The sequence below is a fragment of the Varanus komodoensis genome, unplaced genomic scaffold (assembly GCF_004798865.1).
Source record: "Varanus komodoensis strain SLA01 unplaced genomic scaffold, ASM479886v1 scaffold8, whole genome shotgun sequence".
In the NCBI taxonomy this organism is placed as follows: Eukaryota; Metazoa; Chordata; class Lepidosauria; order Squamata; family Varanidae; genus Varanus; species Varanus komodoensis.
Genome location: NW_025336481.1, coordinates 18,781,200 through 18,806,562, shown reverse-complemented (window position 1 = coordinate 18,806,562; position 25,363 = coordinate 18,781,200). Strand labels below are relative to the sequence as shown.

General features: G+C 45.9%; 1 protein-coding gene across 1 annotated transcript in view; it reads left to right on the top strand.

Annotated features, from left to right (window-relative positions):
• The first annotated feature begins 560 nt into the window (after positions 1 to 560).
• Positions 561 to 25,363, top strand: part of SHISA8 (shisa family member 8) — a 31,194-nt gene continuing 6,391 nt past the window's right edge. Inside the window, exon 1 of the mRNA XM_044454728.1 lies at positions 561 to 1,114. Within this exon, the coding sequence (XP_044310663.1) occupies positions 576 to 1,114 (539 nt within the window). The 5' untranslated portion in view covers positions 561 to 575. The remainder of the gene's footprint in view (positions 1,115 to 25,363) is intronic.

Here is a 25,363-nt window from a genome sequence, read left to right as displayed (position 1 = left end):
GAGAGAAAGAGAAAGAGACTGGCTGCCTCCAGGATTCTCTTCAAGCCAAGATGGAAATGTAGTCCATGTTATTTTCAGCGCAGCTTTTTAAATACAATTAGAAACATAGAATATTCACTGCGAACGGGCAAGAAGGGAGAGAATTATACATCTTCTACCACCTGGAACTGCACAGGGAATTGTGAGATTGTCTTTTAACTTAGATGGTACTGCACATTCTTTTGTTATTTTCTTTCTTACCCCCATTGTTCCCCCTCTTTTTTTTTAACTTCCGACTCCCATCTTTACACATCCTACATTCTTTTCCTTGGCTAGAAGATTTGCTTGGATTGTGCAGTTTGCTTTGGAGAAAACTGCTCAGTGAGGAGGCGATGAACTAACTCTTCTCCACTGGAAGTGGCAGATGAAGAGAAGTGTTGCTTTTGTGCATTCTAACTTTTAACCAGGATTTTTTGTTGCCCTCCCAAGATTTTTCTCTACAGTGGAAGTCAGTCTCAGAGAGAGAGAGAGAGAGAGAGAGAGAGAGAGAGAGAGAGAGAGAAGCAGCTTCGGTGGTGAACTGGGGTGATCGACAGATGGAACGGGGTTATATTTTTGGATTCTGTTGCTTAGTTCTCTTGGATCCAGGACAGGTTTGGACTGGAGCTCCCAGTACCCAGAAACCTGAGTTGGCAATGCAGATGGAGATCAATGGAAGCACCACTTTGAGTCCCACCTTGGAGGACACAGCCATGGCCCCCACTGGGGCTCTACCTGGGGGAGATCGGTGCCTTGGTTACTATGATGTTATGGGCCAGTGGGATCCTCCATTTAACTGTAATTCGGGAATCTACAAATTTTGTTGTGGGACCTGTGGGTATCGCTTCTGCTGCCAGTTCACAAGTGGGAGATTGGACCAAAGTGGCTGCTCCAATTATGAGACACCAGAGTGGGTCAACACAGGCCAACCACCCCCTCGAGTGGATGAGACCCCCGAGAATCCCACCAGGGACAAGACCAACATGATTGTGTACATTATCTGTGGCGTGGTGGCCATCATGGTGCTGGTGGGCATCTTTACCAAGTTGGGGCTGGAGAAATCACAGAGTCCGCAGGCTGAGATGACCATGTCCAGGTAAAGCACCCAAAATGTGACTGTATCCCATATACCTTTCTTTATCCTCTTAACATGCTTTCTCAGCAGCAGGTACATGATACGTACAAACTTCCAGCATCTCATGATTCTATTTTTTCCTGCCAGGTGAACATCCAGATCAACAAAGTGAACTAGTCTCCCTCCCTCCCTCCCTCCCTCTCTTTCATTTCCACCTTCTACTTTCCCCCTCCCCCTCAACGCACAACTTGCCTTGTTACTACAAAATGTACATTTATTGTGGAGTGAGCAGTTTGGGGAATTAAGACCAGACCAGCCAAAACAAGTGTGCTCTGTGATTAGTATCTATGAGACTGAAAGTGACTGATGATTTCGCCACCATGCCTCCACATGGAGATATGCAGACTGGGTCTCTGTGCTCTGGAAAATGCATTACTTCCTTTCTCCAAGCACCCAGGCTTTAAAAGCAAGCCTTTGAAACTTGATGGGCATTTTTGTGCCTCTCCGTGCATGTGCTTTGACAGGGGTAATCATAAAGACTCGAGCTGAGCAAGTTCTGCACCTTCTGAGCAAAAGCCCCTCACACACCCCTTGCCAGCAGGTTGCAGAGGAATGACAAGGCAGGCCACAGGCAACACGTTCCACAGGCTGCATTTATCTGAATTGGCTCCAAAAGGCACCTCCTCAGCTTTGCCATCCCTCAAGGCAAGGCAGCTCTGGATGCTGAGAGGTGTGGGATGAAGGCACTCAAAAAGCCATGGAATGGGGATTGGCGATGAAGGATGATGGAATTGTGGGTTAAGAGCCTCCTCTGGGGACCAAAGCTCTTCCTTCTCTCACTTTGCATCTGCCGCCTCTGAAGCAAAGCAAGCTCTATGGGTGCAACTTGCCAAGTAATTGTAGGTTGTCTGATGTTTTCTGCCTGTGTCTGTTGTGCACACTTTTGAACCAGCTTGTGTTTTGCGTTGTATTGTTCCCCACCACCTCTCCCGTTGAGCTTTCTGTGTCATCCATTTCATTGCTGTTTCATTTTATCCGCCTGCATTATACGCACAGTTGTGAGTCGTCATCGTTTGCTCTCCCTGGCCCCCGCATCCCAGTCCAATGGCTTTCCCCTGCCCCCTCACCCATCAGGCTTTTCTGCCATGGGGCTTGCTCTCCACCAGCAGCATAATTAGAGGAAGGATTAAGTCTCCATCCAAAACAAAGTTGTGCCCCTCCCCAATGCCATGGGGCACTTGTAGGTCACGTGCAACAGCTCCCACAACACATACAGCAACTTGCTTCATGGTTTGATCACTGTTGCAGGAAACAACAACTGCTGCATGGAAGAGCTGGGAGGAGGAAGGGAAGGGAGGGACCGCCAAATCCTTGTGATCCTGGCACCTGGACTGCTCCTGCGCTGGATGGGGAGGGGGCCTCTTCACCTGATTTGTGGCAACTGCGAAAAGAAAATGAGGCACAGCTGCAAAGGTTGTTTGCTGTGTCAGAGAGGCTCTGTTGAAGCTTTGGCATTGAGGGAGGTGCTGAGGCGATCGTGTGTCACCCTGTGACAGGCTTCCTAAGAATGCCAAAACATCCAGTGCAGATGGCCCGAGAGCATCTCCCTCGGCTCCCTCCTCCGACCAGCTGCTCCGCCAACTCCCGCGGAGCAGCAAAAGCAACTGGAGGCTGCTGGGGAGCTCGAGCTAGAGAAGAACACCGGACCCAAGGATCTTGGGAAGGGCTCGCACTGCTGTGACCCAGAGGCTTGGTCTGTGCGCGGTGGTGCCCCCAACAGGGGCTCCTCCACGGGCTGCAGAACTACCCAGATGAGGCACAATGGGGAAACTGGCTTCAAGGGTCGGTCCTGCAGTTTAGCCAGCAGCTGTGCGGTGAACCATTTTCAGGCAAGGGGGTGACTTTGGATGCAACATCCTCACCCTGCTCTAGCTATTCCAAAGGTCAGATTCTAGCATGCTGCCATCAGGGATGCAGTGCAACAAAGCTTTGGGTATTATGTTAGATATGAGGACCCTGTTTCTATTCTACAAGCTTAGTCTGCCCCCATGCTTCACTTTACATCTGCCAGTGCTGCCAGAGCAGAACAATGGAGTGTTTTAATGGTCCATTTCCACAAGCATTGTTTTCAAGAGTGGCTAGCCAGATATTTCTGAGACATCTCCTAAGCAAGGTAGAAAAGCAATATCCTTCCCCTTTTGTACTCACAGGAATCAATTCTGATAAGCCTAATAACCATTGATAGCTGTTTCCAAGTTCACTTGATCAATGAAAGAAAAGATGTCAAAGCGGCTTTTTTTTTCTTTTTCTTTTCCTTTTTCCTTTTGCCCGGTGTCTGCTACTTGTAGGCTGCATCATTTTCAGAGTCATCCATTCTGGGCAGAAGCTGCCCTCTTTTCCAAACCTGACAGAGTGCGTGATGGAGGTGGCTTCCAAATCACCCCATGACCCATGGCTTGTTCTGTGGCTCCATAATGGTTTGGAAGCTACTCCCACTGCTCACCCTTGTCAAGTTCAGACCACATGGCAGCCAGCAGCCTGTACAGGGAATTATGGAAACAAGGCAATGCATGACCAGGATGCTCAGGGCAGGGAAAAGAGCCACTGTGCCTTCCTTAGCTTCCCCATTCATGAGACCCCAGGCAATATTTGTCCACTTGTTTTTAAAGCCCTCTAAGCTCATGGCCATCACCATGTCCAGGTATTGCAGTGAATCCATGACTCACGGGGAGACAGCACTGGCTCCTTTTTCTTTTCAGCAAGCACACAGCCCTTGCCCAAATTCACTGTTCCCTCTGAGTGTGGTTGCAAGTCCTTTTATTCACTGGGGGATAACAAATTGCTTCAGCATGGATATATTGTTCCTTGCTGTGATGCAGTGTATTTTGAGGTGGCTTGGTCTTGAATGGGCAATTCAAACCCATTAATTTAGCAGATTAATTAATTTACCCTAGAATTGTTTTGTTGATATGGATCAATGAAGCTGCCTGGAATTGCTGGAGTCTCATGAGCAGCAGGGACTGTAATCCTGCAAAATTTAAAACAATGGTCACAACTTGTAGTAAAGTATCATCATACAGGCATCACGGAAGACTCTCGGCATTCTGTGGCTAGGGTGTTAGAAAGTCCCCTGGCAAACCTGTCACTAAAAAGGAGACTATTAACCCAGATGTTCAAGAGCAGCATGGGTTGTGCACTGCAATTAGGCAGGTGTCCTCTTCTTCAGGCACCCACCTGAGGGTCATCTAATGGCATCCCCATCTCCAAGGTAGATCATGTTTTCCAGATCTTGGCTGCCTTCAGGCTTGTGAGATGAACTTTTCCCTTTTAGAATCCATCATCAATGTCAGGATCACACATGCAAATACATGCTAGGAATGGAGGAATAGGTTGCCTCCAAAATCATGAAACAAGTTCACAAATATTTTCACCAAAAAAAAAAATCCACTCCTGGTTTCCCCCTTGTGTTCCTTTTCAGCAACCTAAGGAAACTTTTTGTCATTGTTGGATGACTGGGATCCAAACACCTAGCAGTAAATCACCTGATCTAACTTTTGCCCATGCTGCCGTATACCAGAGGTAGCTAAATGACAGTTTTTCAACCATGTGCCAGTCCTGGAAAATTGAAAGTAGCAGTGAATAATATCAGATTAAAGGATGATGTCTGAGACTGAAGGGGCAATAAAATCTTTTCCCTTCCTTATTTCTCCTAAGCACATGCTGTGAGTGAAGAGGAGGCATCACAGGAGAGGAGTGATAACAAACCAGTGACAGAAGTGGATTTTATGGAACACCCGGGAAGGGGGCCTACAGTTATCATGAGTGAATGAAATCTGCATAGGTAGGGTAGCCACTGGAGAGACTGAAAGGGTTTAGTTTTCTCAGGTAAATTCATGGTTGTCCTAAGAAACTAGTAAACTCTGGTATTTTTATTTATTCATTTGGATGTGTGTCATCTAAGGCTACCATAAAAGTCCAGGGCACACTGTGTACAAATGCAGGTTGTTAAATGGAACACGTTACCACATTTGAGGATGTATATTTTGCGATATGTCACAGAACCAGCCACCTGAGATTTGCTCACCATCTTATAGAAAATGTCTTGCACATTCCACAAAAACTTATGTCCCTGGGCTGTACTTCAGCATTTCATAAGATGCTACTAATCTCTGGCTGTTGCTGCTGCGGAAACTTTTATACCAATTTGAGGACCTCAGTGCGTTCTTCTCTCTTGTGAGAATGCACTGCCTATAAAATACATTAGAGTGAGAGATATTGACTGGTCCATAGTCACCCAGTCGGCTGCATGTTTCCTTACCCACACATATACCCCAAGGAAAATGGTACTCTCAGGGGGATGCTTGAAGAAGGCATGTCCTTGAAGAATGGCCTAGTCTGGGTAGATACTAGGCCCTCCTCTCACAGTCAGTCATGTTTCAGATGAGGCCAGCCCTTAGCTTGGATTTGTCATATCAGGCCTCTCCAGAACACATGACACAGGCTTTTTATTGGGAACACACACAGAAATACACACAAAGCAGGAAGGTATCCCTCACCTACACTGGTGACACTGCTGAATTGGTCCTAACACTTAAGAGTTATTAATGCAAAGGAGAGCCATCCCAAATGAAATGAGTGAGGTTTGAAATGCGTTTATTTTATATTTTTCAAATTGAGTCCTTGGGAAGCAAAAGATTTTAGCCTTGGGGACCCTGACCTAATCAGCTTCCAGGGCACTGAACTGATTTAAGTGAACTAATTTAGAATCAACCATGGCTGACAAAAAACAAGAATACAGGCTCTCATTGCATCCTCAGTGTATTATGGCATAAGCATATGCATCATCTCATGACATGAAAAGCGTCATGCTTTAAGATGCTACCAGGCAAAGAACAGATTCAAATGTCACAAAAACTCATCAGGTGATTTGCCAGAATAGGTTGGTTGTTGCACAAAACACCCACAAGAGCCCAACAGATGATCAGACTCAGGGATTTGCTCCTTTTCTCCATCCTCCAGGTAGCATCCCAGAATGAGTCCCTTCTTCCTCTTCACCATGAATCAACTTGCTTATCAGTTCATTGCAACTGTTTGGTCCCCGCTATTCCCCCACAAAGATTGGACAAGCTGGCCTGACAGCCAACTTCACCGATTTCTGTTTGGGCAGCCACCAGCTTCCCCTTCAAAATGCCACAGCAGCACGTCAGAAGGGCTGGCAGGGGCTGCCCGGTATTTTTTTTTAATTGTTCACCCAGAAATGGGCACACAAAAATGAGCTTTTGTATTATGAGTTTATGTCCATTCGGACATAGATTCCTTTGCAGAAGCTCTCACGGGAAAATTCCGAGCCTTGGCTGGGGCCCATGCAGAGGGCCCCCTGCTGCCAAAGGCAGAGGAGCGCCCCCTGCAAGCAAGGCAGAAGAGCCTTGGGAATGCGCCACCCTATGGCACTCTCTGGTGACAAGCAAGTTGAGATTCTGGCACTTCTCAGCAATAGCCTCAGTTTTTCAATCTCCCCCTTTAGTGCCTCTGTAGGAGCCACTTTTGCACTTTCTTCTGGGGAAAGGAGAAAAGGGCATCCTCTCGCTCCTGTTTTTAAAGGGAAAAATAGCTGACAGGTCATTGGCAGATGGCTGTCAAGATGCCAGCTTTGAGGGGAATCTCAGAGATTTAGACTGGGACATATTCAGAGGTGCGTCACAGTCCATCAAATTCCCACTCAGACCCCTCAGTTTAAAGGGACCCTCAGTTTAACAGGCAGCTGTTGGTGAACTGTCAGTTCAGTTTCCCTTTAAGGCAGCCATGGGGGAGGCCTTTCCTCAGCCCCTGGTGTAAAAGTGCCCAAGTGGCTCCCCCACCGGCACCAGACCCAAAGATCTTGTTGCAGTCACCACTTGTCAGCTGGAGGTCCCTTGCCGCTGGCCTCGCCCTTGGCTGAGAGGCTTCTCCCAGCTGTCAAGAGAAAGGGCGATGGGAGGTCCCAAGCCTCTGCTGGCCGCTGTGCAGGGGAACCTGCTGCCCCTGAATAACAGGAAGGCCCCTGCATGTGAAGTCAGCCTGAATGCCTTCATTCGAATAAGAGGAGAAAGGATTGACTTTCTGGATGCAGAAATCCTTGAAAAACAAAAACTGGACAGGTCCCACCCTCCCTCACATCTTGCCTTGGATGCTCACACACCTCTGAGTTTCTAGGCTTTCCAGCATCTGCTGCAAATGTGATGGGTTTGTGCCCCAACAGTGCAATCCTGTGCATGTTTGTTTGGAAGAAAGCCCTGCTGTCTCCGGGTTAAGCCCCCCTGTCTTCAGTGGAACTTGACAACACAGGACTGCAGCCCCAAGTATCCAGACTTGCGGAGGTTACAGCTTCAAAGGTACCGGGCTATTAAGAGAAAGGCCATTTTTCTAAGAGCAAAACTCTGGAAATAACAGGTTTTTAGGCTCAAGGAAAGGTTGATAATTTTGGTAAAATACACATTTCTCACGACTGAGCAGGGCATTTTCACAAAACAAAGGACTGCATACCATCTGTGATTCCATCCAGTGACAGGTGAAAAGAGACTGGATTTATGTCTGGTTCAGTCAAGAAAGGGCCTTTTCACAGGGCCTTAAGTGCCCAGCTGGACTGAAATGACGTGTAGCCATTCTAGTGCTGTGCTTGCATGATGGTTGTATGGGGCATTTTACAGATTCCAACATAAGAAGGTGGGTCGGGGTGGGGGGGGGGAGACAGTTTCATCCCAGCACATTCTAACAAGATGACATTGTTGCTAAACAGGGATTCCCTTGTGGGCGCTCTGGCCACACAAATGCACACTGCTCGCATGCTTGCTCTGAACCACCCATAGCAATGTAGCTGCTGGGGACATCCTATACTTGGCAAACGCGTTCTACTGTCTATAAATCTGAAAATAAAGAAAGATAGATTAGATTGCAGCCCCACCGCATTGCCTTGTTTCAACAAGGGTACAGGGTTTGCCAGCAGAGGCTGGATTCAAGGTGGCCCAAATGCCTTCGGGTGGTGCATTTTCTCTCCAGGGCACCTTCACTCCAGAACTTTCTTGCCCTTATATTGTTATGATCTAGAGCAGCTTTCCTCATTTGGTAACGTGGATGTGGCTGTCACAAGGGCATAAGCCCCTCAGCTGCACTAGTGGCAGAGACGCCAGAAATGTGCAATGCCATGAACTGTGACGTTAGGAAAGCAGGGGATGCCTCTGCCCTCCACACTAGCACAGACAATCAGAATACCTTTATTTTGGCTTTTGCACCACGTTTGTACCTGGCTGTTTTCCCCTCCTGTGGAGAACCCAAGGCGGCTTACATAGTTCTCCTCCACTCTGTTTTATCCTCACAACAACAGCACTCCTGTGAGGTAGGTTAGGCTGAGAGTCTCTGACTGGCCCAAAGATTCCCAGTGAGCATGTGGAGACTAGAACCCGGATGCCCGAGTCCCCAGATCTTCCAGGTCCCCGGTCCAGCATTCTCCACCCCCGGACCACTCTGGCTTTCTGTGCATTTTTAACTGGTTTTATGGAGCAAAGCAGATTTACAAAGATAGTTTGAGGGCAGGCATGTCTGAACCAATGCAGCATCGGACTGCCAAGGGCACAATGCTAACATGTGACATCATAGCACAGAGAACACCTACACATACCAACTTCATTTGTAATTTTCTTAAGCAAAGACATACACACTGAATTACAGATTAACATTCCATATCCATTTAGCCACATGGGGTTTAATGCTAGTAGACCAATTTAGTTCCTACAAACAAGCCTTGATTTCAAGGGCTTTAATTAGCATATGTAACTTTCCGTTGGATTGTGGCCCAGGACAAATTAGATTGGAATGAACATACAACATTGAGAATAAAAGAAATCTTGCTATGCTTTGCAGAATTGCTGCATATTAAAGCAATTGTTCTGCTGTGCCCTTGATAGCAAATGAAAAGCACTGATTGTGGATGCATTTTCTCTACACCAAATGCAGATAAATATGGCTGAAAAAATGGGAACTTTGCTGAGCAAACACTGCCGTGCAATTTCTGCTCTGCAGGTTGACATGTAGATGAACATGGATGGCTCCCCTGCATGCAACGGGCAGAGACCTCACTGAAATCTCTCTGTGGCTCAGCAAGCCAGAAGATACGAAAGGAAAGTGAGCGTCTTGTTGCGCAGTCAGGTAAAGAGGGCATTGTGTCGGGCACCGTCTGCCGAAATGCCTTCTTTTACCCAGTTGTTCCACAAGTCGCTGGCCAGGCATCATCTGGCTTTCCTAGCCCCAAAAGGATTGAAGTGAGGAAAATGCTGCAAAGGTCAAATATTGTCTTCCTCACAACTCTTGAACGGGGTGGAGAACCTCTTTCATCCCAAGGGCCAAGTTCAGTTTTGGAGAAGATCTTGGGGGGCTGCATAAACCCTAGAAGTCCAGATTCGAACCCCAGGAGGGACAAACGGGGACCCTAGACTTGAAGATTTCCACCCCTTGGGGTCTTGGGGTCGTGATGGATCAGGCACGACTTTGCAACCAAACAAGAAACAAGGACCTTTGTATTGTCATGCATGAAAAAACCACCCCAAGAGAGTTTACTGGGGGTATACAATTGAATGAACATTTACAGTTTATTCAGAACTACCGGAAATACATGTAGCATGTAGGCAGTCCAGGAAGAAACTACCAAGATGGGGCCTGCTTATAACCTACGAGTTACGTAAAGTTTGAAGAAGGAGTGGGGGATCACATACATAATATGCTAGAGGCACCTTAGAAAAAACAAAGGGAAATAAGACAAGGCAGTGCAAAAAGAACCTTCAGGACAGGCAAACTATTAGCATACGTATCTAAGCATGTACCTGCAAAGGTCAGGCAAGTATTAGCATATCTCAGGTGAATGTGGGAAGCAAGCCCTTGTAATATGGATTCCTGACCTTCAGCCTAAAGCTGCCCACACTGTGATTTCACTAGATGTCCATTTTTGCCCCTCTAGCTGGAGCATTTCAGAGGGAGAGCAAAGGGGCCTGCAGTGGTTTCAGGATACTTTGTATCCTGGTCATTCCAGCTTCCTCCCCTCGCCACTTCCCTCTCACCCGTCTGTGAGCTTGCTCTCCTAACCTTGCAAAGCAGCTGGTGCAGTCCTTTCTGTGCAAGGGGAAGGAGGGTCTGAACTGTCTCTGGCCTCAGAGCTGGGGATCTGAACTATCCTACGGCCTGCAGACAAAGCTCAGGGGCTGTAGAATCATTCCCTTATTGGTTTACGCTAGTCATGATTCTTATAAGCAGTTGAAATGGGTCAAACGTAGTTTCTGTTGGTACTTAGTGCCATTCTTTCATGGACTAATTATTCTAGTTCTCCAATAATTTGTTCCAGTGTTATTGGTTATATTGGTTATAAAGGAACTGTCTTGAATTGCATACATGTTTGACTTGGTATTCCCTCTTCATTTTCTACAGGCAAGCAAAAAAAGTTAAAATCCATTCCTTTTCCACAGATCATTCCCACCATTCTGTAGTGTCATTTCCACCAGTGCCAAACTTCAATGGCCAGGTTTGCCTAATTATTTCTAAAGCTCCAACAAAAACCTCTGAGATTCTAGGACCTACATAATATTGAGTATGTCATTTAAAGTCACAGTGAGAAAGGGGGTGGGGAGAAGAGCACAAATTGGCCTGCTTACTGACAAACCACCCTGAAAGTGGGATTAAAGTGGGAGGGCTTCACAGCGGGGTTCAATTCTTCAGGGGGAAAATGTTAGCCATGCCACCAAGCCCCAGTGGGACAACCGGAGCGGAGGAAGAGCGTTGCTCCTCCCATGAGGCACGGCGTACACACAGGAGTGCTGCGGGGGTGCAGATGGGACCCACTGCCCAAAATGTGCCTGATCATCTGTCAGGTGCATTTGAGACCATTGATGATTGACCCATTCTGTGCAGCTTGTGTCGCACTGTGGGTCACTGTGCCATCTGAACCGGCCCGGTACTGAAAGCATCCCTCCTGGCAATGTACAGGTGACACGCAGCTGGTGAGCCCCATACGACTCCTGGCCGTTCTTGCTCAGCCATGGGATGCCCCCAGCTGCTTCTCTCTGCAGCCCAGCTGATCAGCCGTCAGCTAGGGCTGGGGAAGAGAGCGCTGATTCCTCACAGTCAAGAGCACCAGGAGAGGAGAGCTGACTGGGGGCCTAGTGCGGAAGGAACTAAGCCACCACACTCCACAACAGAGCTTTTGCAAGTGGCTGCCCCGTGCCATCAGCAGCGAGGGTGCAGCAATCGGCATCTCCCCACCCTGCCGGCAATCCCAGTAAGGAGATCAGGGATTTCTCAGGGTGCCTGGCATTGATCTTCACCAGGATGCCTCAGAGAAGAACTCCCGTACCCCTCCCTCCTCTCAGAGTCCCGGTGCAGATGGCTGCTGCGCGGGAGCAGCGATCTCACCGCTCACAGCAGCTCCCGCCTCACTCCCTGCTCTCAGCAGCCAAGGAGGCTTCTCTAGCCCTGCTTGCAAGCTTCTCCAGGCCTGCACACCCATGTGCTTGCACCAGCCGGCACTGCAGGCACCCAAAGGTTTGCCCACCAGCGCTTGACAGGATTGCTCAGGAGGACAGAAAGGGCAGGAGACACCTGTGAGAAAGGTGTCCTCTCCTGAAACCTCCCAAACTTTCTGCAAGCTCTGAGCAGCGCTATACAAAGTTGGCACAGGGTGGGCAGGCTTCAAGCTTGCAGGGTCTAGAGCTTGGGGTTTATTATTACTAGTAATCTGAGCAAAATGACTCATACTTAAAATGTAAGTGCAGGGTGTCTCTGAGCACTCTCTGAGCCCAGGAATTTGTTTTCAGTATCAGAACTGAACTCATTTTACTTCCACACAAAAGGGTTACTGCACGTTTTCTTCATTTTAGCAGGTGGAAAATTGAGCTTTGTCACTGCTATTGTTCAGCAACTAGAATTTGGAAACCCTTACCATTTTTCTGCAAATCACCCAGATTATGCCCTTCCCTCTCCAAGGCTAGAATTCTGAATAGGAACACTTCCAACAGGAGGTTGTGAGATTATATTGCTACATGTTATGCTCCTTGTTCCTCCTATGTTGAGAACAGGTTCCACAATTCCTGCCAATTTCTCTTTCACAACTTTTATTGCAACTTTGGACAGGACTGCTCCTGACTTCAGTTGTGTACTGCTGATGTGGGGAGTAGTTTTGCAATTCAGGGCTTTGTACATGAAACACTTAACCCCCTGCATCTACTTGCAGTTTTGTTTTGGAATTAAGATTCACACATGACACAAAGGATGGATTCCTCTCTTGTTTTTCTGATATGCCTCTGGGTGGTTCTGTGGTAGAGAGGAATAGCACAAAGCACTGCTAGTAGCAGTATTTGCTTTCTGCCATTGGAAATAATACCCCATTCCCTGATCTAAAAAGAGACCATCGTTTACAAGAGGTGAAACTGGAGGGTCAACACATCCCTCAAAGAACCTGTAAACAACTATGAGTCAGAAATGATAAGCATACAATAAACACCTTAAGTAAAAAAGCTCTCACGCAGATCTTTCTTGAAGGAAACTGTGGAGACTGCCAAACTGCTTCTGGAATCTACAGAGGTTTGAGGAACTGAGCATTGGCACAGAATGTGCTGCCAAAACTAGGGAAACCACGATTAGAAATGGGGGAACCAGGGTTAAATTTCTATGAAGTCAGATGTTAGCCATGGAAGCCGGATGTGCTGGTGCAGAAAGGAGGACAGGAATAGAATAGGATGTCTTTATCTTTACAGGTCAACTTGCTTAAGTTAGTGTTTTACATTGGTCTTGTAGGTTCATGTTGTTTTATTGTTAAATTAAGGGTGCAATTCTGTGAGCATTCAAAGGGAAAAACGGCCTACAACTCCCACAATTAATTCTTAGGATCCTGCCTTGCACCAGGTGAGACTCTTCATCCATCTAACTATAAGGCTGCTGAAATGTAAAGGAAAGATAAAAGCCCTGGAAATGGAGTAATTCAATCACCTCTGTGAGTTTCTGATCAGTGGGGTACCTGCTCTAGTTCATGGACTGTCAAGTAAGGAGCCCAGTTTAGCAATAAACCCACTTTTATGAGGGAGGAGAGAGGTGAGTGAACGGGGTGAAATAATAGCACTTCAAGAATTTGCTTATTAGAACAGAGAGAATGATCCAGGGAGCTTCCTTGAATTATCTCAGGAATACCACACACAGGAAGTTTATAGCAGCTTATTATGCAAGCGATGAATATGAATTTAATCTTTTATTAGCTTTACTGCAAAGCATACAACCAGATCAGTACTGAAATAGCATAACACAATTTCAGGCTCATGGGGCACTTAAGTCACCCGCAGATTCCAGGCTGATGTCAAAGTATGTTTATGTAAATGCCGAGGGAATTCATGTAACCAATTAATAAGAAATGTTTGCTACATCTAAATAGGCAAACAGGAGTGCAAATATTCAAGATACTTTCGACAAGGCTAATTGTATCAGGTCATCTGCATCAAATTATTTGCACAACCAGTCGATGGATTCTATGAAGTTCTCAGTTTGCTGCTTCCAACCATGCTTACTTGACTGAAAGAAAATAGGCTTCTCCATGCAAGGCATTTATTGTGCTTTTGTGATCCCTCATGCGCATCCTTTGCAGGCGCTCTATGCAATGTCCTCCTGTCCTCCCCCCCTCCTCCACCGCCCTCTCTTGTGCTCTCTAAGCATTTCTGTGTGTTTATTTGGAGTGGGGAAAGTGAGCATTATCTGCCTATTATGCTAAATCATGCTAAACACGCATGCATTTCTGCAATTGTGCTATACCACAGTTCCACTTGGGATTGTGGAATGAACGTATAGGAAAGCAGAGAAAGAAAAATTCCAGTGGGAAAAACCTTGCGTAAAGAATCAAGTCTTAATCCTGCAAAGAGTCTGGAAATGAAGCCTTAGTAAAGTGATAGGCTAAAATCTCAAGGACTTACGGACATGGTCTTATGTGGCTGCTCATAACCTTCCAAACTTGGAAGGTTATGAACATCTTATGGAGCACTGGAGGAGAGCAGGCCTGCCAAAGGCACAGTCCCCACTGCAACCTTGGAAGGCTTTTCCTATGACTGGCCCGACAGCCATAGGATTGCACCATAAAATCCTAATGTAGAGGAGCCCAGCATCTCCTGAATGGTTTGGCATCTCCCCTGAATGGGGGGATGGTGAGAGTCAATTGTGTTTATGTGCAGAATTGAAAGGTTTGTCGCTATTGTGGGCTCAGGGTAATTTGCAATGATTCTGCCCTGTTTGTGAGCCATAGGCTGATAGACGATTTTATATAGGAACATAGAAACAGAGCAAGTCAGAAAGGGTCTCCTGGCCTATCTAGTCTGACCCTTGGCTCCAGCCAGCTCCGCTCACGACATGCATATATGCTGTTTTCCTTAATTCATCTACAAAAGGTAATATATACATTATATTAGCTGCATGTAGGCAGCCACATTTGTATGTAGGTAGGGTATAATCAGGATCATATGTTGTGGTACATCCACAAACTCAACAGTTTGACTGCAATTTGTACAGGGACCTATACATTCTATGCACACAAAGGTCAGCTTGTTCATATAATCTGTATCCTGCACATCCAGGGCTTTTCTTCATGAAGTTTTTGAATGGCAGCTTTATCAAAGCTCCTACTTCCAGAATTTTTGCAGGATTGAAAGTGGCCACTTTTTTGCAAGAGGTAGGAAAACACTTGGTGCTCAGAAACCTTTTAAAATAACATATTGATTACAGTGATTACAAAAAGGACCATATGGTGGGAAAATGAGTCCTGATGGCCATATAACACTTTTTTGGTGATGCTGTTCGTGCAATTTATGGTGTAAGACTGGAAGTGGCAGCATTAGGCAGATTATTAATTAACTGCGGTCTCAATTTACACTTCAGTCTTAGCTGTAGAATTGTTGGCTCACAAAATGTTCATCCTGCCCTAGTATTTCTGCCTAAAAAAGTCTTTTTCAGAAATACATTCACTGTATGTGGAAATAAATTCAAATCAGCCTCAAGGATCTTATTCCCAAACATTCTAAATAATTACCCCAGGCTGCAATTAGGGAGCAGTCAGAGTGTTGTTCTGGGGACCCAAGAGATCCAGGTTCTAGTCCTCACTCAACCAAGAAGTGCACTTGGTGACCCTGGGCCAGACACTGTTCTTAGCCAAACCTACTCAGGTTGTTGATGTTGTGAGGATAAAAATGGAGGGGAGGACTACGCAAGCCACCCTGCAGTGGGAGGAAAATGCCAGATTCAGACAGCTGCCTTAAAGCTGGAATGATCAGAACAGAAGTTGGTAAACATGTTCAGGGTTGCAGGTCTGAAACCCACCTTGACAATTTTAGCTGATCTCAGTTGTGTTAGCAAAAGTAACACAAAGATAACACAACACAACCCTCTTCTTTCTCTTGGAGACTGACTGATCATAAGGAAACTTGATCTGTAAACACCAGTTAGTTTTTCTGCCAAATCATTTTCAGTTCTATCTACTGTGAAGCAAGAGTTGAGGATATTATTACACATGGGTGTAGTGTTTGTCAAACTTAATGCAATTATGAAGACTGGCTAGGATTGCTTTTGTTTTGTTTTTCCTCTAAAAAATGAAAAGTGAAATTATTTCTGACTTCCGAAGCACTGTGGAGCTACCATATTAGACAATAAATGATTCCTAATCTTGAAATGATGGAGTCACTGGGGCAGTGGGTGTGAGCTTAGGTGGACTCTGGGGGATGGTGGAGGACAGGCGAGCCTGGAGGAATGTTGTCTATGAAGTCACGATGTGTCAGGCACAACTTTGCAACTAAACAACAACACATCTTGAAATTATCTTAAAATAAGGATTTGTAAGTCAAGGTGTACAGACTCTCGGTCAATAAACAACTTAGCTATTTCTGGGTGGAATCAAGAGCTTCCTGTTCAATTGTGAGAAAGACCATAATGTTTCAGTTCCTGCCTGGTTTGTCCTCTATGTCAAAAACAAGAAGTATGGTTCCATCCTGTAGGTCAACCTTCCTTAGCCTGGTGCCCTCCAGGTGTTTTATACTGCAACTTCCAGCCTTCCTGACCACTGGCCAAGATGGGAGTTGAGATCCAAACCACCTGGAAGGCCCCCGGCTGGAGCATAGGTTGCTATGGGGAGTTCTGGTTCCATCCAGGTTACAGCAAAACGGCACACAGGCATGTAGGTATGCACACACAGCCTTCTCCACGTGCACCCTCCATTGGAGCATGTCATGATAAGTGGCCAGCCTCAGAACAGTCTCAGTGGCAGGACTCACCTCGGAAATGTGCAACATGTGGTGGTGAACGGTTAAGCATGTGGACGGGACGCATGCATCCAGTCCCCTCAGGCAGGTGTGAAACTCCCTGGGTGACTTTGGGCCAGTCACAGACTCTCACCCAAATCTACCTTAGTGGGTTCTGTTGTAAAGATAAAATAAAAGTAACAGAACCTTGTAAGTTGCCTTGGGATGCCTGGAAGAGGAAGAAAGCGGGCTACAGATGTAATACGACTATAATGATAGTAGTATAATTATTATAATTTGATTTATCATTATACTATGATTATAATGTAAAATATTATTAATAACAGAAGGGCAGTGAACATGTGCAGAGCTGTGTTTTCCTTAGGGCTGAAGAACGAAACACACTTTTGGTTAGACATCTCAACACACTAATATCTGGAACATTTCAACAGGATGAGTCTTACATACCTCCCATTTAAAAAGTTTGTGTATGTTGGTGGCACAGTGAACTGCAGCCTTGAACGTCTCTGCTCACAAGTTCGGGAAAGAATGGCCTGAAAACGGGCTGACTCCAGGGAGCAGATGATGTGCCCCTGCTTGGCAATGGCCTGGGTCCAGTCGTGGGCAGCAGCTAAGAGCCATTTCTGTAAGGTAGCACTAGCTGTGAGGCAGCTGCAACCCATCCAGATGGCCTAACATTAATCTGGCAGCGAAAGGTGTCAGGAGTGATACCTGGCCACCAACCAAATGGTCTCGGCTGTGGGGAGGACTCTAGCCAATTTATATTGTGGGCCGTGCTTTTTTTTGTAAAAAAAAAAAAAACTGCTGGAACTCACATCTTGTTAATCTTTTATTTAGGGCTTTTTTTTTAGGGTAATCTTTTGTTAGCAGGACTGGTGGTTGAGAAGTAATTAGTAATTTTTTTCATTTTTAAATTTGGGGTCACACTTTTACACTAAAAATTAAAAAAAGATTTTCAATTCACTAACTTTTTTCAAAATAAAGAAATTATTTACCTTTTGCACATAGCCAGTCACTCTACACACACCAATACCGTGTAATGAAACATAATGGGAAGCACTCAGCATGTGACCACACAACCAGTCACAAGCCGAGCAGCATCAAAAGCCAAGCAGCGCCATCACAACCAGCGTGGACACACAAGCAGCCTGCATGCACTATTTCAATGATTTTGCCACTGACCTGCTAAGCCCGACAGGGCGTTTCAAAACCACGTGGGAAAATCCATCGAAAAAAGGTGCTGGAACGCCGTTCCAAGGCGTTCTATGACAAAAAAAAAGCCCTGATTGTGGGTAACTGGGTGGATGAGAAGCTGTGGGTTGTAGGTGCTAATTGTGATACCCCTCCATCGAACAAAGCATGGTGAAAAGGCCCAAGACACTTTCAGCTTCACAGCAGCCTTCAGTGCCTTTAGTCATGCTGTGGTTTTGCTCTGTGATGGCCACACGGGGCCAATGTGTGTTGGCGCTATTCACAAGATTGCTCCTTAGGGTGCATAGCACAGGAAGGCTGCAAAACCCACGGTGCAGTGGGAGAAATCTAGTCCTGTGAATAAACCCATCCAGAGAGTAAGGAAGAATGAAGCACTTTATGGCAGTTGTGACAATCTACATCATTTTTGCTTGCACCACTTCAGAGATGCTCCTGAAGTGGTGCAAGCATTAGTGTGCATTTTTCTGCATTAGTGTGTGAATGGGGGGTGCATAAACAGCTGTTTTGAAGATACAATCCCATGCATATTTAGATAGCTATGCCCTACAGTTCCCACCATATTCCAGCCAGCATGGTTGACTGGGGAATGGTGGGAGTTATACAACTTGCTACTGTCTAAATGTGCAGAGGGTTGCACCCTTTAGCAACAATCATACACCTTCCTGACATCATATGGAACACCATAGGATTCATTGGAGTCCAGTCTCCAAGATCCCATGATCTCAGGGCCAAAATTCCAAAGGCTGTCCCTGCCCCCACCCCCACAGCTGGCCTGGAAAGAACCAGGAAACTGTCCCTCCAGGCCACAACTGGACCTCAGATGGGAAAGAGGTGGGCATGCCAGAGGGCAGAGAAGGGAGGAGGCTGGAGTAGCAGCGATAATACTGATTCTGGTTGCATCTCAGGTTCCTTTCTTCTCCCTTCCTGGTGCTAACTGTAGATGGCCAAAACCAGCTGTCTAAAAAAATGCAGGGCCGAAGGCATGGAAGTGGAGGAGATGGCTGCTTCCATGACCTTCTGAGCTTGGAGGCTCACAAGCATCTGCCACCAGGATGAGAGGGTTCTGTCCTTAATGCATTTTCTCACATCTGCATTGCCAAATCCATTTTACCTAAAGCCACACATTTCTAAATGTATTCTCTTATAAAATACACGTTTGAAAATTCATTCTGGAACTCCTTTTAAATAATGCATTTCATCACAAAATTCAGGGAAGTCCCAAATATGTACATTAACAACATCTGTAGAGTAATGGCATTCATGCGGAAGGTGCAGATCAAGCCCATTTGTATCAGAATTAGCAAAAAGCACATTTCTCCAAATTCCCTAGTGTAGAGATTGATCTGAATTTCCAGTCATGTCACAACTGACAGCATAACTGGCAGAGAAACTTTCCACAGGATATGGGCAGGCATTCAAACGGTAATATTGGCAGAAACATACCTATTGGTTATGTCATCGTTCATTTACTTGGAGCTGATATTCAGTTTCATGCTACTGCTCCTCTTACTGTACAGGTGACATTTCAACATATACAAAAATTCCTGACTGGTACCTCCATGTATCTCATGCATTTTCCCCAGAATAATTCATCATGGAGGAAGGGCCATAGGATTCTCCGGATCCCCTGATCAGAGACAGCACTGCAGCCTCAGAGAGTGGAACCTGTGACCTGCCCCCTCCCCCTTGCAGTCAGGCCAGACAGAACTGCATTGGCAGCCTCTCCAAAGGCAGGAAATCTGGCCTTGAGCTTCTCCAACCTGCTTTGCTCTTGTGCTGAAGTGCCTTTACTAGACAGGCAAAAAAGCTCATCCAGCAAAAATGGACGAGAGGATGAGTGCAAGCCTCTGAGTGAGGAGTTGGCAGTCATTACAACTGGATTTCACCCATCCTGTTTCTGATCTGTGCTTACATTGCCAAAATGGCACCCACACAACCACTGAGGTAGTACTGGCAGATGCCGGGGAAATGCCAAAGTTTGCAGAATGCCCAGACAATCCCTAAGAGAAGGCGATCGCATCCCAGTAAGGGCCAAGCCCACTCAGGACTCAAGGAATGCTGACCAAGCGCATGTGAAATTGTCATAACATCAGTGCTACGGTCTCCAGCCCTGAGCACGAGATGCAGCTGGCAACTAGGCAGGCCCTTAAGCTGGCAACAATCCATCTTTGGCTTTCCTCAAGGAACTGGAGGTGATATAAAGCAGGCAGCATGGCTCAAGGTGTGTCACACTCATCCCACTGTCACACCTGGTAATCAAGCTTGTGGGAGAAGGAATTTGTACTTAAAGAAGCTGCAAACGTTGTTTCACTGGAGACGACAGTGGAGCAAAAGAAAAGAGTTAGTTCATCACAGCCGGCAAATAGTTCTGTCATTCCAGTTTGAAGTCTAGTATACACCATTGTCTGTTTCCATTCTCATAGTTTAACCCATTAACTAGGAAGCTAAACTGGTGCAAGTTTCAATGTCCTCCAGGACCCTGTTCAGTTCAACAGTCCAATACTGTAGCCGTATTTGCTGGCTTGGAAGCATAAAGCAGACATCAGCATCTGGACAGATAAGACCCACTAGTACACTGCCCAATATTGCAAACTAGGATGATAAAACCAGTTTAAATCTCATGTTCTCCTCCCCTGCAAGGACTGCTGCATAGTAGGATAGTTTTGTGAGACTTCTGAGCTCTCTCCTAGAAAGCAATAAAATATCAGTGAGATTGAAACAATACAGTCCCCAGAGCTTCTTTAGGAGGAACTTTAACAATTATATCACTTTAAATGTCTGTTGCACAGACAAAATGCAAGCACACCAGGGATTCCTGTACAGCAAATATAACATCACAGTGTTGGGCAGGATCTTGGAGATCATCTAGTCCAACAACTGAGTCAGTGCAGACTCTGAAATGCAGGATGTGATTACCACATGCCTTACAGATGAAACTGCAGATGTTTAGTATTTTGAGGAGCAGATGTTTAGGATGTTTAGGTGCAAGGCCGGAACATTAGTATTCTACCAGTAGTTGCAGTGACTACACTTGCTCCTTAACATTTTATCTGAAGGCAGTACCTGTGCGATCATAATTCTGTTTAGCTAAAAATCACAACCATGATGAATGTATGACCTTCTTACTACTCAGCCATTGGGTTCAAATGGCATAATCATTCTTATTATTAAATTGCATTTATATTCCACCTTCAAGGGATCCAAGCTGCCTTATAAAGCTCAACTTAATCTCACAAGAACAACCTTGTGAGCTAGGTTAGCCTGAGACTGAGCTAAGGTCGCAAAAGCCCGACACCTGTTCTGCAGCCTGCAACGTTCTTGGCTGGGCCGAGAAGGTGAGCTGTGCAGAAAAATCCCCACCTCATGGCATTTTGCGAACTCAGGTCCCGGGCAAGGCTTCATTTGCCAGCTGGATGACTACTCTGCCAGCTGCTCACAAAGTGCCCAACAAGCCCTTTGTGGAGCTTTCCCCACTTCTCCTGTGAGCCCTTTCATGCTTTCTGCAGCTTCCCCACCCCTCCTTATTTTGGGGGTCTTGAGAGCCAGTCTCCATGATTCCTTTAAGGGGATGCCCATTATTTTTTTCTGCACTTGACAGTTTGCACACACCAAGCTTCTTTTCCTCTTAGTTGCCCCTGTGGCGTAGCAGCACCTGCTCACTGAAGCGCAAGGTGGGCACCCTCCAGCCTCAGGTGAGGCAATGCACAGTGATGCAACCTGCAGAGGGAAGCTGGCAGATCACTCCTGCACACTGCTCCAGCTGTGGGAACCCCCCGTTTAGATCTGCTGACCTTTCGGAGCAGGCTGAAGCTCTCTAAAACTGGAACAGCTTGTCACTGTGGCAAAGTTGCTCCCAAATCCTCCTGCTTCCCCTTTCATCCTTGCACACAAATAAAGGCAACAGGAGTCCCCATTACTCAGAAAAGGGAGGCAACAACATCTGCCCTAGGAACTTGGGCGGCAGCTCCCTGGGAGGAAAAGATGGTAAGCCTGGCAGCAGACAGCCCTTTTACTTGTACGCCCATTTAAAAAACTATGCACACACAGAGAGAGGATCCCTTTTGCATGGCTTTAAAATCTTCTAAGCAGCGACACTGGTGTGGAAAAGCCATCGCTCCCTGAAATGTAGCAGCGCTGCAGGCTTCGGGGGACGGCTTTAACTTAACCATAGTTAAGGTTCCCTTAACTATAATCCTTCCTGACTAACATCATGGCTCCTTCCCCTCTCTTCCCAGTGCCCAGGGGGCTGCGGGGCTGTGACATGCTGCCCGTACTGTGTTCTTACTGCAGGGCCCTGCCTGGGCACACTGGCTTTTTTTCACAGGCTCCTCAGCCAACACAAGGAGGGTCACACCAGTCACAGCTTGGAGGGATGCTGGCGACAGTTCGGCCGTTTGCCTGTCATTCCTGGCTCGTTCTTTAGAGTGCATAATGAGCTGCTGAATCTGTGCACACGGGCTTATTACGGCAAAAGCCTTTGCTGTGGTGCTCAAGTACCAGTGTCTGCGGAAACTAAGTCAGCTTGCAAGTGGAGCATCATTCAAGTGCACTGAGTTTTACACTTACTTTGACTGAACTGGGAGGGCTGCTCCAGGCTGTTTTCAAGAGAAAGATTGCATATGAAGGCAAAGCCTCAAAGTGCACAGCAGACTTCTTCAAGAGGCATAAGTCTCTGGGAGGCATGGCACAATGTTCTCCACCATCACCACCACCCCGTAAGAGGTACATGCGGCAGGAGTGGGGAACCAGGGGCTCCCTCGCCATTTCCTGTGTTGGCTAGTGCTGATGGGAACTGCAGGTCAATGCACCTGTTGGCCACGAGTTGCGCGCCCATGGGACAGAGGTTTCAGAATGCAGCTTTTCTTGAGGCGGCATTTGGGCATCTTGGAGTGAGCAAATGTTGCATGGTTGACTGGGGGTCCAAGGCTCCTGGAAGGCACCAGGTTGGAGAAGGCTGCATGCGAGGGCTGAGCCAGAGGAGTGGGAAGAGCCAGGTTCAAATCCTTACTCAAATGTACCAGGTAACCCTCCCAGCCTAGCCTCCTCCACAGTATTGCTAGGCATGCAATATGAGAATCATATGCCTTACCCTGCATACTTTGGAGCAATGAAGTGTGGGGCAGGAAAGCAACAAATATGGAAAGAAAATAGCAAGCTAATTCCAGGTCAGGATATTTGTCTCATACCACTTCATCCATCAGAGAAAAACAATCTAAGGACCTGTAATCTTTCAGACAGACAACATTTTTTTTCTGAATATCTTTTAACAGGACATGAAGCCTTTTGTAAGGCATGTGCCACCGACAGACCTATATCCCCTCCCCACAGGGGAGCAGGATTCACAGCTCTGGACATACTCTGACCATCATCACCATCACCATCCTGTCTATTCCCAGAGATCGGGATTCTCCCTGGATCCTTAGGGTTATGCTGGTGATAAGAGTCAGTTTGTGATCAGTTAAGACACCTATATCCTTTCACAAACACTGCTGCCAATAAGGTCTTCCTACCCCTATATACTTATCTTTGATTTTTATTTTTTACTTAAATACAGAATTTTACATTTATTATTGGTGAATTTGACAGAGAACCATGCAGAGAGCCTTGGCTACTGGGTGGTATAATTAATAAGTAAGAAAGTAAGTTTCTTCATGTTAATTTTGGCCCAGTGTTTTAGCCTGTCAAGATCATATTGAATCCTGATTTTATCTTAGCAGAAGACCACCTTGAATTCAAAAAGAGAAATAGATCAAAGAATGTTGTACCTTCAAAAGGCCCTGGAGGATGACAACGTCATGCAAAGCCCCCACAAACTATTATGAGTGAGGAACCACAAGATACCACAAATGCCTCATGTAAAAAAGCCCTTTGACTGCTGCCAGAGTATGGCCACATAACTGTAAAACAGGCCATGGGTTCTGCAAGGGTTGTTCAGCCCTCCTGCAACCCATCCCTCGCAAGGTTCGGATGACACAACCAGCCAAAGCCATTGCATAAATCTTCAGGGCATCACCTGTGGGCTCCATGACTCACTATGGCTTAAATAAGCCAAGGGAACCCAGGCAGTACATACATATTAGGATTCCTGAAGAAGGAAGCAAAAGAGGGATTTGGGTTAGGAATTGTGTCTGCCTCATTCTGCATTCATATCCCATTTGCAACCTATATGGGTACTGAGCTCATGAATAACAAGTTGTTCAAGGACCCCAAGGTAATTCATATAATCCCCCTTTTCTTCATTTTATTTTCATTAAAACCCTATGAAATAAGTTAGGCTAGGGAGAGTGATCAGCCTGAAGTTACCCAAGCAAGCTTCTGGACAAGGTGAGACTCAAACCTGGCTCTCTCCAGTCCCAGTCCAACACTCTTTCCTCTAGATGACAGTGGCTTCCAGTGGTATCGATGCTCCATCCTTGACCCATCAACTCTCATATGCGACTTGGGTTTAGCAAGGTCACATTATTATTACAAGTCATACCTCTCATTAGCCGCATTATTCAGGAAAGCAGATCACAGTCTGAGTTTCCTGGGGTGCAGGACCATTCAGGTGAGAAATCATCATGTGTTAAAGCCAGTGCAATTGTCCTCTTCACTCAGGAATCACACACTAGGGAGCTAATGCCGTCCAGCTGGTTTCTGTGTTAACCTGCATGAAGATGGATTCTATTTGTGGAAAAGCAGGCCCTGGAATAGCACTATCATTAGTGGATGTGCATTGGCCCAGGAGCTCTTGGGAATCAGGGAAATGTTCCTAGTGTTTCAGATGCAAATGTGGAACAAATTATAGAAGCTCTCAACATGAAGCTACTTAACATTCCATGCTGAACTTATAAAAAGGCTTGCAAGAAATGGTAGGAAAAACCAAGAAAGGTTGTCTTTAAGCTATTTCCATCTCCTATCCAATGCAGAAGTATCCTTCATGATATATTCTTTGTGGATTTACCTTACCTGTATTTTAACATTCTTATGCAATCTGCTGTCATTTTCTTGGGAGGCCATTTCTCAGCTCGCTTTTTTTCCTTTTTAAGAAAGATTGTATCCTTTGCATTTTTAATGTCCAAGTCCAGTCCTTGGTATGTCCACTTCAAGGAGCAGTGTCAGATGAGAGTCACTGTCAGTCACAGTAGATAGTGCTAAATAAATTTGGACTCCTGGCATGGCTGCTCCTGCTCTTCAGCCTTTTGATGCAGAGGGTGAGATTGTGTCCACAAAAGGGTTAGAGGGGTCTGAAGCCCTAATAATTCAAAGGGGTTTGTCCTTCATTTGCTAAATACCAGTAAACACCAGTATCTCCATTGTTTAGTAAATAATTGCAAAAAGAGAGAAGTCTGAGGAGGAAAATAAAAATAAAAATCATGTGCACATGTCCATGGCAGCACAGCCCAAGAGATATAAAAGCGCACACTGTTAATATGGCTTATTGTTGCTTTTGCTGACACTGTTCCATATTATTTTAAAGTATATATTGTTCTTTTCATAACTTTTAAATGTGACAGCCACTTTAAAATGCTTACCCACACTTTATTTTGCATGTTTAATATATTTTTAAATAAAATAAGAATTCTGGAAGGAGCAGACAAGAATCTTTTCAGACAATGAAAGTGTTCTCACATTTAGTATTTTGCCAGATAGTCCTGAAAATCTTCATTCAAAAGCAGCAGCATGATATTTTCTCTGCACTTAGTGGGTGAAAGAGTGTTCCTGTGGGAATCTGATCCTTGTGGTCCATTTGATTTGTGCCGATGCTCAGGAAATCCTT